This window comes from Copadichromis virginalis, linkage group LG7, assembly GCF_057382275.1.
Source record: "Copadichromis virginalis isolate Kocher_CV1m ecotype Utaka linkage group LG7, C_Virginalis_male_GT1.1, whole genome shotgun sequence".
NCBI classification, from domain to species: domain Eukaryota; kingdom Metazoa; phylum Chordata; class Actinopteri; order Cichliformes; family Cichlidae; genus Copadichromis; species Copadichromis virginalis.
This window is the reverse complement of record NC_140624.1, coordinates 4,955,885-4,970,450: the sequence shown is the minus strand read 5'-3', so window position 1 is coordinate 4,970,450 and position 14,566 is coordinate 4,955,885. Positions and strand designations below refer to the sequence as shown.

Sequence of the window (14,566 nt, the reverse complement as noted above, 5' to 3'; positions counted from 1 at the left end):
ATATCACACATTTGACTTGACAAACTGTTCATTTCACAGTGAGCAAAACTTTGAGGTGATGACGTACGTTATCATTTTTTAATGATAAAGTACAAACTTACACAATAGTTGTGATTTAATTGAATTAAATGACACTTTTATTAAATAACCAAAACTGGACCCACATAGATCATACTCCTAGCAGGGCTCTGGTGTACATTTGTCATAACTGGGTATCCTTTGGCTCTGAGTGAGGTACAGGGTTACTATATCAAGACTAGATTAAAATAAGGTGTTAAGAGGTATTCATTTCTAAGTTTTTGATAGTCTATCTGGTAGATTTTAAAATGTTATACGTTATGTAATTACTTTGTTTGTTTGTTTTTACTGTAACCCTGTTTGTAATTATAGGAAGAGGCAGCCTCATACATTTGTTAGAGTGTCATTAATGGTAAATTACATTTTGTTATTATCAATTGGAAAAATCAGAAGGATGATCATTTTGACCTTTGGTTTAATGATGGAATGGTTATCGAAGGATATTTCACTCAGGTTATTGAATTTTAGGTGTAAATTCAAGCAATAGAAGTTTAATTTAACTTGTTAACAGGTTTTGTTTAAAGAACAAAAATAAATCTTTTGAATAAATAATTTCTGTGGGATATATTGCATGCCACAGAAATGTCAGGGTTGGAGCAAAGATAGCACACTGTGCTCGGTAAGAAGAACATGTTGTATCACCCTGGGGCAGAATGACAAGTTATATCATTGTCGCACAACCAGATCTGTGAAGCTGTGCAATATGCCTCCTTTTTTTCCCTAAGTATCGTGCATGCATGATAAAATGCATGCATGATAAGATTAAAAGCCATGGCTTTTAAAGTACATTACACCTGAGCATTTCTGTTTCTGCTTTCTAAGGGAAAAACAGCTTGAAAAATCCTGCTCAGTGAAACAGAAAATAAAAAAGAAAGTAAATCTTAATGTGTGATAAAGCCCATTAGACTGGATGTAGACTGGTGTATTGGTATACAATATACACAGAACAATAGTAGTTTTATCATTCTTAATATTTATACTCCCTATGAATCTTGTCAAAATGAGCAAGAATACCTCAGTAGGCTGGCTTTTATTAATGCATTTATTCAAGACAATGATACTTACAGCATATATGTTTTGGGTGATTTTAATGCTGATCTCACAGACAGCAGTTCTCAGTCTGCTGACCACTTAACTCATTTTTGTCAAGTTAATAATCTTATCTTGTCTACCAAAGTGTTACTGCCTGCAGATAGCTATACATACATAAGTGAAGCCTGGCATAGTACATCATGGCTGGACCACTGTATCTGTACAGCTGATGGACATGCAGCTTTAGCAAACATGACTATTAGGTATGAGGTAACTGTGTCAGATCATATACCTTTTGGTTTTACTGTGAATGTGGAACAAATGCCAGCAACAACTGGAAACAATATTGCTAATATTGCTACCAGTGTAAAATTAGACTGGTCAGCTTGTAGTGAAGATGATTTCTTAGCTTATCATAGTAATACCGATATACATCTGAACAACATTTCTTTGCCGAAAGAAGCTATTTTGTGCAAAGATGTCAACTGTAAGAATGCTGTGCATAAACATTTACTCTGCTCCATGTATGATGATATAGTGACTGCTCTGCATGAAAGTGGTACACTGCTTGATAAACAATATAAGCATAAGAAACCTAACATCAGACCTGGCTGGAAAGAACATGTATCCATGTACCATGATGAAGCTCGCATAGCTTATAAATGTTGGGCCATGGCTGGAAGACCTAAACAAGGCCCAGAATTTGAACAGAAAAAATGTGCGAATGCCAGATATAAGTACGCTGTTCGCTTTATAACTAAAAATGAGCAAATGCTGAGAGCAGATTCTTTGGCCAGGAAAATGTTGTGTAATAATATGGCAGATTTTTGGAAAGAGGTGAAAGCTCTTAATAACTGTAAACCATCTCTACCATCAACTGTTGAAGGTGTTTCTGGGGCAGATAACATTGCAGCATTATGGAGACAGCATTACAGTGCGTTGTTTAACTGTATAAAAAGTGATCCATATGAGGACAATCTTGACATGAGTAATGACACAATAAGTGTAAGGACACATGAAGTATATGAAGCCATTCATAGGTTGTCTGATAATAAATCCTCTGGTTTGGATCACATCACTGCAGAACATTTAAAACATGCTAGTTTAAGGCTAGCTCCTCTTTTAGCACTCTGTTTCACTGGGTTTATGATTCATGGCATATTACCAGACTCAATGCTGTGTATTTTACTGGTACCAGTTATGAAAGACAAAGCTGCAAAAGTGAGCTGTTTGGATAATTACAGGCCAATTGCACTAGCCAGTATTTTATCTAAGGTGTTAGAAAGAATCCTGTTTGATAGAGTTAGTGTGTTCATCTCTTCTCTGGATAATCAGTTTGGCTTTAAACCAAAGCACGGCACTGACATGTGCATATATGCACTCAAGGAAATAGTCAGGTTGTATAGGGCTAAAAATTCATCTGTCCTCATGTGTTTCATTGATGCCTCTAAGGCTTTTGATCGAGTGAACCACAGAAAACTTTTTGATAAATTGAAGACACGGGGAGTTCCTCAATACATCGTGAGGATTCTCTCTTACTGGTACGCTCATCAGAACATGCAGGTTAAATGGGGAAGCAGTATTTCTGCCCCCTTTGGTGTCAGCAATGGTGTCAGACAGGGTGGGATTTTGTCTCCAATTTTATTTAATTTATATGTCGATGATTTGTCCATACAGCTGAGAGCCTGTAACACTGGGTGTATATTAGGTGAAGCACTGATAAATCATCTTATGTATGCAGATGACCTGGTTGTTTTTAGTCCAAGCGGTGCTGGGTTACAGGATCTTCTTAATGTCTGTACTGAATATGGTGTGCAATATGACATTGAGTACAATGCTGCTAAAAGTGCTGTTTTGATATGTAGAACCAAGCAGGATAAACAGCTAAATTTCCCTTTGTTTAAACTGGCACAAAAAACTCTTGAAGTTCATAAAAAGGTGAAATACCTCGGTCACTTTATTACTGAGCAAATGAATGATGATGATGACATACAGACAACGATGTAAGCTCTATGTGCAGGCAAATACTATTGCACGCAAATTCAGCTTTTGTTCACTTCCAGTTAAAGTGGCTTTGTTTAAAGCGTATTGCACACCGCTATATACTGCCCCCTTGTGGTCATCCTACAAACAATGTAGCATACAGAAGCTGCATGTTGCATATAATGATGCGATGAGAATCCTTTGCAGGATACCTAGAAGTGGTAGTGCCAGTCAGATGTTTGTAGCTGTGGGTGTCTGGACTTTTAAAGCACTTTTAAGAAAGTTAATGTTCAGTTTTAGAGAACGACTGGATGGTTCGAGTAACAGTATAATTTTAGCACTTACAGATCCGACAGTGAGTGGTTCCCGTTACTCATCCAGTCTCAGAAAGCACTGGTTAAAGTGTTTGTGTATTTATTGATTTATTTTAAGTAATTGTGTTTTATGTATATTATGGTTTTATATTTTTACAAATGCTTTATATACTTATTTATATACATATATATATTTAATGGTATACCTTGTGTTGTGTTGTGTGTGTGTGTGGGGGGGGGGGGGGGGGGGGAGTTGCGTGTGTGTGTGTTTCTTGTCTTGTTTTTATGGACATGTAGTCTGCCAATAAAGATTGAATTGAATTGAATTGAATGTAAGGGAGCAAAGTCTGGACTTTAGCTGTTCTGTTATAGGTGTGGATATGAGAGGAATTTCTGTCACTTTCTGACCGTTTGTTTTTCTGTCTGCTTGCTTTAGAAGTCCTTGGTTGCACATCTCTGTCTTCTGGAGAAAATTACAGTATGTGCAGGAAAACCACAGGAGTGTGGTTAAGGCGTGCAATGCTTTTCACAATTATACAGTCAAAGTATTTGTTTGTTTTTTGCTTGTCTGTCTGTATTTTTTACTGAGTGCATTGAAAAGTAATTGTTTCCAATGTCTGATGGCTTTTTCCACTGTGACCTTCTGGCTTCTCAAGGATATGCATCAAACATTCCTGAAAAAAAGTTATTTTCCATCATTCATTCTCTGCTAAGATTTGAAAAATTACTGTAAAATCAGAGAAGCCTAAAGATTTCTCTGGCTATAAGAAAGTTAGGTTACTCTAATAATTATGTTGAAAAGGGTGGTGGGGATGCAGTCAAAAACATCCCATTACACTTATACAAATTGCCACTAGATGGCAGAATTAACCAGAAATTGTTTTTGTAGAGGATCAAAGTGCACTTTAACGTTTTTGCCTTTGAGTCAGTTTTCACAAACTTTGAGGTTTTTCTGTCTTAATCTTCCTTTTTGTTTTATTAGAGCTATCTGAGCCTATGATAATCTATTTAACTGGACACGAAGCTGTGATGTGATTTTAAATGTTCTGAGCTTCAGTAGTTTTAATCAGTTAATCTACTTTGCTTTTAAACACAAAGGTTGAGCAATGCAGGTTTTTCCCTTTGTAGAGCAGCTATAGACCAATCATGAAGGTTATAGTGCAGACACAAATCAATCAGCCTTTTGCTCTGTTTTTCTCAGTGAACTTGGAGAAAGAGGACATATACTGCAGTAAACATTTAATGTGTGTGCAGCCTTCCAAAATGTGTGACAGGATGAAGAAGAAGAAGAGCATGCATACTTGATCTTGATCTAACCCTTAATCTACATCAGGCCACATCACAGTGGCCCAAGAGCACAAGATTCCTCATTGTTACTGATACAGCCGCTTCTCATTTCGGTTACATTTAATGTGTTTCTAAATCATCTCAACCAGTTTGCTTTTCTTCTGGGCTGTTGAACATTTTTTAAAACCTCTCTATATAAGGATATTATTCTATTTACCCCATTTATATGAGGACCAGAGAGAGAGATCATAAGACAGCTTTAACGTGTGGTTTTGTAGAAATATGACTTTGTTTGCTCACATCCCATAATCACAGAATACAGGATTATGCTTTTCAGAAATATCTACATCATATGCTTGTATATACTGTATTTACCTTAATAAAATATATATTTTAACTGAGCACTGATTTTATGAATTAATTAATAATGACTTTGCATAATATTGACTTGAAAATATGTGCTAAAATGCTGTGACATGCAGTTATGTGTTGGCAAAGACACAAAAACGAAATCAGAATGCCTCAGAAGGAGGTTTTACTTTATAATAACAAGTTAAAGTACTATAATAATAATCAGAAAGTCAGTTCTGTGTGCATCAGGGTAGCTTATTAACCAAGCTCCTTCATCTCTTTAAATGGAAAAGCTTTTGGTCCCACATTAATTAGGGATTTTGCAAACTAGGTGTACTTAATAATATAGATTGGGAGTGACTGGAGAACTGTGGGTGTTATCCTGCCAAATGCAGCATGGTGCATTTTAATATGGACCACTATGCCGCACAGGTTTATGTTACATTGCCACATTAATTGTACAAAGCAGTCATCGTCCAATCCTAGTTGTGTGATGAAGTTGTTGTTGGAGCTTGTGATTGTTTTAAAATGTCAATCTCAATAAATTGAAGTTTTATTAGCTAACACCAGGGTTCACTGTTGCTCCAAGCTGCTGTCCAGTGCAGAAAGTACTGCAACTAAAATGTAAATACCACCAGTTTAGGTTAATTACACTCAACCATTTTTTGTTACACTGAACCCGAACCTTATTTTTTGTCAGCCTTACATTTCTTTCATTAGCCTACATTGTTACTGTAAATGCACGATCATCGCTGTTACTCCAAAGTAAAGAATACTTCTACAGTGTATCGCTCGGTGTTGCTTTATTTAATGTATTCATGCAGATCCTGCAAAGCCGTGATGGCCCATGGGAAGGGCAAAAAACTAAACGCAGAAACTAACGTTAGACCCTGAGGGATCCGAGATAATGACCTTGAAAGTAATTCCGATCTTTTCAACGAGTTCTCCTCCAGAGGAACAGAGAAGGATACATTATGCATGCAATCTATTATTAATGGTCTTGAGTCATGTTACGATCAGACATGGGCCCTCAGAAAATAACTGAAAAGTCTGTGCCTCTGGCCCGTTTGTCCTCTAAACACAGTTACATAAAAGCAGTTGCTTTTATATTAAAATATATATTATTCAGTGCAATTTGTGTCTTTTGTCTGACTGGTCATTTTACAGGATGTGCGGTTCAAGAGTTTTGAGGAAGCAAACTTTTATAAGGAGTAGACGACAGAAAGGGGGGAAATGAGCGGAGTACTCCCGTCCTTTACTGTTTGTATTCATATTAACAATCTTTATCAGGAGCTATATCGATGGTTTTTTTTATTGATCCAATTAAAACGCTTTGCTGATTCTTCCCGAGAGTCCATTGGTTGACAGCTGCGCTCTGTTTTCTCCGGTCCCGCCTCCATCTGTCAGCCTCTGCGCTTGAACGGCACTGTATGACTGTTGATGCACTGTAGGGAGATACTACTCTTAACTTTATGCCTGCATGGACAGTTCCAAAAGAAAACAAAAGAAAAGGGAAAAGAATAAAACATTTCAGTTGACAAGCTCGTGGAAGGCGCTTGTGTATCCACACTGCGTCTTCGTCGGTATTTTCCCCCACTTTTTCCAAGCCCTCTTTTTACAGTATGAAGCGCAGTTATGGCAAGGAGTAGCAAGTCAGTAGCAAGGACCCTGGAGGATTTGACGCTAGACTCGGGTTATGGTGGAGCCGCCGACTCCTTCAGGTCTTCCAGTGCGTCGCTGTGCTGCTCAGAGGCACATGGAGGGAATTATTGGCATTTAACCGACTCGATGCACAGTCGACACAACAGTCTGGACACTGTTAACACGGTCCTGGTCGAAGACGCCGAGATCCTGGAGTGCACCGGGCAATGCGCTAAACTACCCGAGCTTGAGGATGTGCCGTGGAGCCTCGGGGAAGTGGCGAGCGCTCTGAGCAAGGACGAGGAGATGAGCCTGCCGACACCACAGCAGGACGTCCTGCACAGGCTTTCGGTTCTGGTCAGCCGGGCCCTGGTCAGGGTCGCCAAGGAGGCGCAGCGCTTGAGTTTGCGCTACGCCAAATGTACCAAATATGAGATCCAAAGTGCCATAAAGATGGTCCTGGCGTGGACCGTGTCGATGAACTGCATCAGCGGGGCCCTCAGTGCATTGTCACTGTACAATATGAGCACAGAGGACGACAAGTTCACCCGCGGCAAGTCGGCGCGATGCGGACTCATCTTTAACGTGGGGAAGTTCTTCAGGTGGATGGTCGACAGCAGGGTAGCAGTCAGGATCCATGAGCACGCGGCGATCTACCTGGCCGCGTGCATGGAAAACCTCTTCCGTGATGTGTACGCGCGGGTGCTGCGCAGTGCGCTGCTGGAGCGGGATAACGGGATCCCCAAGTTTACTGTGGAGATCCTGGAGCAGGCCGTTAACAGTGATGCAGAGATATGGGGCTCTTTGCAACCCTGGCAACACCTGATCTGCGGGAAGAATGCAAATGGTAAGTTAAGGATAAAGCAGGTCAATTTAACAAGAACCCCCTTTCCACTTTGCATTCATACATGTACACATTTTAAATTATGCCACTTGCAGAGTTACTTCTCTCTCCCCACAGCAGGTTTTAAAATCAATAACAGACTGCACAAATGATTTATATAGATAAGTAGGCTGCATTCTCTCAGTTTCACTTTCTGCACGATTCCTGCAGCTCCTGCCTCCTCAAAGAACTGTGAAACTTTAAGTGACAGGAGGAAGGGATTCCTGCAGCTAGAATAGTGCTTTTCAAGAGTACTGGCGCTGCAAGCAATTGAACACTGACCAGTTGGTCTTCGTGTGAAACTGTGATCCCCTTTTGTCCAGATTGCCTCGTTTGTCCTCTGTGCAAAGTTAGACTGGAGCTGCTGTTCTCTCATATACTTCTCATACTGTATGTGGCTGTTTTGTTCAAAATGGGTGAGCACAGCATCCCTGGGTTGAGTTATTCACTCTTTCAGTAAAGGGGGCTCTGCCTGCAGTGATGCTATGCAGAGATGAGTTTCTGTTCTTTTCACCCAGAGCGAGGATTTTTATTTTCTGGGTATAGCAGCTGATTCTATTACAGAGTACCCAGACTTTTCAAGTGTTAATAATACTTTTTGTCTGGTGTCTTTGAAAATATCTGAATTCAATGGACAAGTCTAATAGTATTCTGACTTCACTGCCTTTTAACCAATACATCCGTAACCACTCTAAGACATTCTTGCCCCTGTTTTGATGGATGTTGTAAAAGCGCTGCTGTGACTCCTCTTGCAACAGGTTTACGTAATAAAAAAGGCCCTGGGGACGTATGTGCTGTTGTGCATTATGCAGAGTGATGCAAATAAAACTGAGTTATAGAAAGAGAGGGAGAATGAGAGACAGAGAGACAAAGTTAGAAAGACTGTGACTGTATTGATGAATCACCCACAGAAGAGAATAGTACTTCATTTTTACTGTGCCTTTTGTTTTAAGTGCATGTCAGTTGGTTTGCAATTTTCTTGCTTATTTGTTCACAGTGGTACAGGATTGTAGTTATTTAGTGAGACTCGTTTAGAGACAGGTGACAAATTACTAGAAAAACAAAGTACCTTAGTATGGTGTAAGGCCACCATGTGCCACAAGAACAGCTGTACCTGGTTCTCCAGTTTTCTTGGAACTCTGCTTTAGGACTGAAACATCATTCTTCCAGCATTCCCTAATTTGGTATTTTGATTATCTAACTTGTTTAGAATCTTCCATAAATGTTCAATTGTATGGTTATGAGGTGACTGCAAAGGCCATAGCAAACAATCCACATTTTCATACTCATCAAACCATTTGATGACCCTATGTGATCTATGGATGGGGCGCTATCATCCTGGAAAAGAGCGCTCACCTTAAAGATAATTTTCGGTGTAGGGGTCAAGCGTTCAGGCCTACCACAAACGCTCTCACTCACTTGTCAAGAACACAATGAAAATAATTCATCTGGATGTAGCCACATCTCTGTAGACCAGTGCCTAAGCTTTTTTTTGCACCACTGAACTGTCAAATGTGCATTCATCTTTGTAATGAGGGGTTTATACACTGCAACCCATCTAATATCCCTCTCTATGTAATTGTCAGGGCTGTTCTTGCTGACAGTCTGATCACGTCCTGCAAACATATTCTCAGTCACCTGAGGAACAGATCTTCTGCTTTCATTCTGCTACACATCACACTCACACAAGCATCATGTTTATCACATATGTTCTATGTTCAACACTGATTACTGATGTCTTTCTGATAGTTGTAATGCAGACTGAATTTCTTAATGAAACTCTACTCAGTTGGATATTCTTTGTGACTCCTGCCATCTGTGCCCCCTCTTTAAGTCCCTTAGTTTTTTTTTCTTATGCTATCTTGACACAGAATCAGAATCACTTGAGCATTCTCAGCAGTTTTATACATGCTACATTGCATGATTGGATGATAATTGTTTAATTGTACCATGTAGTGCACCTGTGTGGAAGCATCTGCATTTTTGCTGTGTTTATCTACTCATTTATAAAAGCTTTTTTGCATAGCATGTGCATTTATTTGTAGTGATTGCAACACACACTGAATCTACACATGCAACAATGCCAGAATCGCCACATACAATTAAAAGTAGCACAATAGAACGTCAGAGCTTAGAGTATGAAGACACAATGCACAGTACTAAATATCAGGATTCACTCAGAAGGCACACTCAGGCCACTTGGCATGCGGTGAGGCTCCAGCTGTGGAAGAGGTGTGATGAGTGCTGACTGGTGTATCGGATTAGTGAATTGGATAAGATGCAAATAAAATATCTTGAGCATATGGAATATTGACATAAAGCTCAAGGCTAGGAAAATAACGTAGCGAATGAAATCATGCAATACCGTGTAATATAGCATTTTCTTAAAGGGTTAGGTAGTAATTATTGAACCACTAGCATAAAAATAAACATCAAAACACTAAAAATCAATATTTTAGATATGAATGTTTGAAAAGGTTTACAGCTTTACAGAGCTTATTGGTTCACCTATCTGTATTAGTGCATTTTTTGTCAGTTTTCAAATACTTTTAGCCTAGCACCTCAGCAGATACATGTTAGTGGCAAGCTAATGAACACAGTGAATCATTTAACAGCTACACAGAGGAAAAAACAATCTATAGCTTAATGAATCTTTAGAGGCAAAAGCAGTCTTAAAAGGAAAGTAAGAGTAGACCTACAATGAGGAGGTGGCAGGAAATTTGACTCCAAAATGAAGACATATTTCTGTATCTACATGATAGGAACTTGCTAGCAAACAGTTGCCTAAGAGGTGATAATATAACAGAGTTCAAAAGCTCATCCCTTACCACATTTTCTGTTCTAATGGCAAGATCTCTAAACCTTAAAGCACCCTACAGAGACAGAGAAAGCTGAAACACAACATCATTTGTTTTCTTCCTACTAAAACCAAACAGCCATCCAGTCTGAAGGTGGTTTGACCTTACCAGAGTCGCTGCCTGCCAAACTGAACTTCTATATCGCTCTATCCATTCTCTCTGTCTTACTCAGCCAAGTGGGAGTAATTTAGGTGATTTATCCATATTATGCTAAAGCTAGTGACCCAGCTTTGTGAAGAGGACTTTATGAATATCTTGAGCCAAAGCTTATTTCTGTTTCTTTGTTGTCACAAATTCAATAAGGTGTTTTTCTTTTTTTAAGATTTAGGTTCAAATACCTTAATGATTTGCAAAGTCATTTTTAGAAGGGGGCTTCAGTTTCCCAGCAGCTTATAAAAGCTACACAGTTTGCTTTCTTGCAGCCAGATATATTAAAGGCCTGCTTGAAATCTATATAGTCAGTTTTAAACTTTATCTAAAATACATATATATATATTTGGGGGGGAAAAATTCCCAGCACGCCCCTGCGGGCGGTTTATCCTTCAAGCTCAGGTCCTCTACCAGGGGCCTGGGAGCTTGAGGGTCCTGCGCAGTATCTTAACTGTTCCTAGGACTGCGCTCTTCTGGACAGAGGTCTCCGATGTTGTTCCTGGGATCGGTTGGAGCCACTCGCCTAGCGTGGGAGTCACTGCACCTAGTGCTTCGATTACCACTGGGACCACTGTTACCTTCACCTTCCACATCTTCTCGAGCTCTTCTCTGAGCCCTTGGTATTTCTCAAGCTTCTCGTGTTCTTTCTTTCTGATGTTGCTGTTATTCTGAACCACTACATCGATCACTACGGCCGTCTTCTTCTGTTTGTCTATCACCACTATGTCCGGTTGGTTAGCCACCACCGGTTTGTCCGTCTGTATCTGGAAGTCCCACAGGATCTTAGCTCGGTCATTCTTCGCCACCCTTGAGGGCATCTCCCATTTTGACCTCGGGACTTCCAGGAACAGCTAAGATACTGAGCGGGACCCTCAAGCTCTCAGGCCCAGGCCTCTGATAGCGAACCCAAACATATATATATATATATATATATACACATATTCATCGAGATCTCAGGGCCTCCTCTCACCATGTGTGACTGTGTGTTATTTGCATTTGCAGGTGGGTGTTGGGTTTCCCTCCTTCAGCTGTGGTATCTTGTCAGAACAGGAAACTATTCTATATGGTGGGATATTTCTTATGGCTCCCGCTAGAGCTAGGACACAGTGATTCTTTGATTACCTTAATGACGTGTGCATGTCAGAAAATGTCTAGTGGAACGTGATATCCACCACGCAGGGATATCTTCCACCCTGGGGACCAGTTTGTAACCACACTTTATGTGTGAAATGACTTTCAAGTCTGGGCAAATCTCATTTGGTTTTTCAAAGGAAAGTTTCACCCTAAAGACATTTAAATAGTTGTTGTTAGTGCACTTTGATATACTTGATCTGCTTTATTTGTATATTGGTGGCATTTCTCTTACCCTTACTCAAATAATTATTAATGGCATACAAATTGGACCAAGTATTGATAACCTCATGGCTAAATAGCAACCATTTACAGCGGCTATATTCAGCTTTTTATGTTTGAAAGGGGCTACTCTTTACTGTGTGTATATAAATGTCTTTAAGATCATTTCTTTGGTTTAATGGGTGGCAACTGTCAATGTTGTGGAAATAGAGTAGTCGAGCAATTACAGCCGAGAATGAAACAGATTTTGGTGCAAAGCAGAATACAATGCAAGAGTACTGTGCTTATTTTATAGATTTCCAGTAGCCCGACTCCAAAAAGTGAAATCAGTGATAACATTAGGGGTGTTGTCTTACAGCTGAATCTACTTTATAAGCATGATTATGTAATTGATTAATAACAAACAGACCTTTTATACATTCAGCTAATGATTACTTAATGATCTTAACAGATGGAAAAAGACAGAACATCTTCTTATGGTTAGTATATAGAGTAACCAGAGATGCAAAATGATGTAACATTGGATTTATCAACAGAAATTCAATGCAGCAACACCTTGCATCTTTGTGGAAGTGTTGCCAAGTGCTTGGGAAATACAACACTCTCGAGAGGTAATTTGAGATCTTTTAAACAACAGGCATGCTGCTCTGTGGTATTGTTCTGCATGCATCCTTACTTTTTCTTCCATGATTAAAAAAAACCAAAAAAAAAAACCTTTGTACTAACCAATGCACACTGTTTTTAACCACACCAAAAATAATACAACTTTCTCAGTAGGGCATACTGGAAAAATGTGTGAAATCACCAACTGAAAAGACAAATACAGAAAAAAGGGTTGTACAAAAAAAGTAAATTACAGCACTGAAGCACACCCATTGGAGAGCATTCTGCCATTACAGTGTGAAGTGCATAACAGAGGTGGGGGTTTCCTTTTAAAGTCTTAACAGCAGACCCTTCACTTAACATTTAACATTTACATTTACAAAATTTTGGTCATCATGCGAGACAAGCAGCTACAAGAATGCTTTACTGCTGTACGTTCAGATGTTTTAATTACGTTGGATCTCATCGCTGAAGTGCAAGAGCACTGGTCCAGCTACATTCCAGGTTTTTTGTTTCTTATTCACTTGCTGGTGTAGTTGTGCAAGGCTGGTGCCTGGTGCACATGTGTGTGTGGCGAAGGCAGGGAGACAGGAATGACTGCGGTTAGCAGCCGTACCACTCTGTACTGGTGGAGACCAGTCCCAATTATGTCTGGAAGAAAGATATAATATATCTGTACTAGGGAAACCCTGACACAGCAGCATAGACTTGGTCATGTAAGGCAGCAACAGACACTGGCGAGTATTGAAACACACGCTCAAAGAGCCACACATGGCCAGGGGTAGATCTGGTTTTAATTGTAAGTTTTTAGGAGGGAATGAGGAATGCTGATGTGACATGGTGTCTGGCACAATGAGGGGGAGCTTCAGCCAAGTTAGCTTCAGTTGATTAAGAGGAGACAAGTGATAAAATGTAGTTAATTCTGTACCCAGCTGGCAGTGCCTGCAATGGGCTGTGCATCATTTTTTTTGTTCTTTAGCAGCCATCCTTTTTTCTTAGGCACTTCACTGGATTGTATAAACTTTCCATTGCCCGTGCGAGCATGTGTGTGTGTGTGTGTGCGTACATACGTGTGTTGGTGCATTCGGCTAGTGAGCTGCCATGAAACTGCAGTCACTGCACACTGAAAAGGAGACACAAAAAATAATCGTAATACTGTTAATGTTGTCCCCTATGACTTTTCAATGATGAATTGATGAAACTGCGTCTTGTTATTGTTATTTTTTCTGAAGAACAAGAGCAGGACAAAACAATACAATCGCCTCCAAAATAATCAATATTTATGAAAAATCACTTCATGGGTAAAACCCCCTGAACCACTGAGTGATGAAATTTAAGAAAACACTACTGGAGCTGCGGCAGCATTGACTAATTTAGCTCATTTTTATGCTTGACCTTTCCTACCAAAAAGAGATTTACTCCATTACAGCCCTGGCAGTGTTAACCCAGAAAGTGTGCACTTATTGCTATAAACTCACTCAGCATAATGTTTTTAGTTTCATGTTTACTGCCCGTGGAAGAGCTTTGCTATTTTTTCATGCCAGGATGACAATATCAAGGGAGCTTTAGCCGTTTTATTTCTGTCTTTGGGGTAAATTTGTTTCCCTCTGGACCAAATTGTCTGAGTGTTTTTTAGTAGGTTTTCCCAAAGCACAGATGGAAAGTTTACCTTTTGCAGTGTAGACACTAAAAATATGCCACTGCTGTGCAAGAATAGTTTGATAATTACTCTGCATCCAGTAAATCTGTGGCTAAGAATGAATTGTTCAAGATGTCGACTTTGGAAGAAAAGCAATGAGAGAGGAAGCGGCACAGATGGCAAGGATCAAAACAGGAAAATCCATAAGAGAAGCTGTGGGTGACAGATGAGACCTATACAAGCAATGTCTCCTGCTTATTATAGCAGGAAGAAAAGTCTGCGCAAACAAGTACCAGCAAGTGGATTAGCTAAGGTGAAGCATCAGTATCTATTACATTTTTTTGCAGCTCTGAATTCCTTTTGTTGTATAGAGGGAAATGATCCTATTTAAGTA

At 39.6% G+C, this 14,566-nt stretch overlaps 2 protein-coding genes across 3 annotated transcripts in view; both read left to right on the top strand.

Moving 5' to 3' along the window:
* Positions 1–58: 58 nt before the first annotated feature.
* LOC146704262 (uncharacterized) lies at positions 59–3,117 on the top strand. Its single transcript, XM_085465118.1, has 2 exons — positions 59–63; positions 984–3,117. The coding sequence occupies exons 1-2, from the start codon at positions 59–61 to the stop codon at positions 3,115–3,117; spliced, it is 2,139 nt and encodes a 712-aa protein (XP_085321244.1).
* A 3,340-nt stretch (positions 3,118–6,457) lies between these two features.
* Positions 6,458–14,566, top strand: part of abtb3b (ankyrin repeat and BTB domain containing 3b) — a 76,277-nt gene continuing 68,168 nt past the window's right edge. For both annotated transcript variants that reach the window (XM_085461287.1, XM_085461285.1), the window contains exon 1: positions 6,458–7,533. In XM_085461287.1, coding sequence (XP_085317413.1) covers positions 6,681–7,533 — 853 coding nt within the window. In that variant the 5' untranslated portion in view covers positions 6,458–6,680. The remainder of the gene's footprint in view (positions 7,534–14,566) is intronic.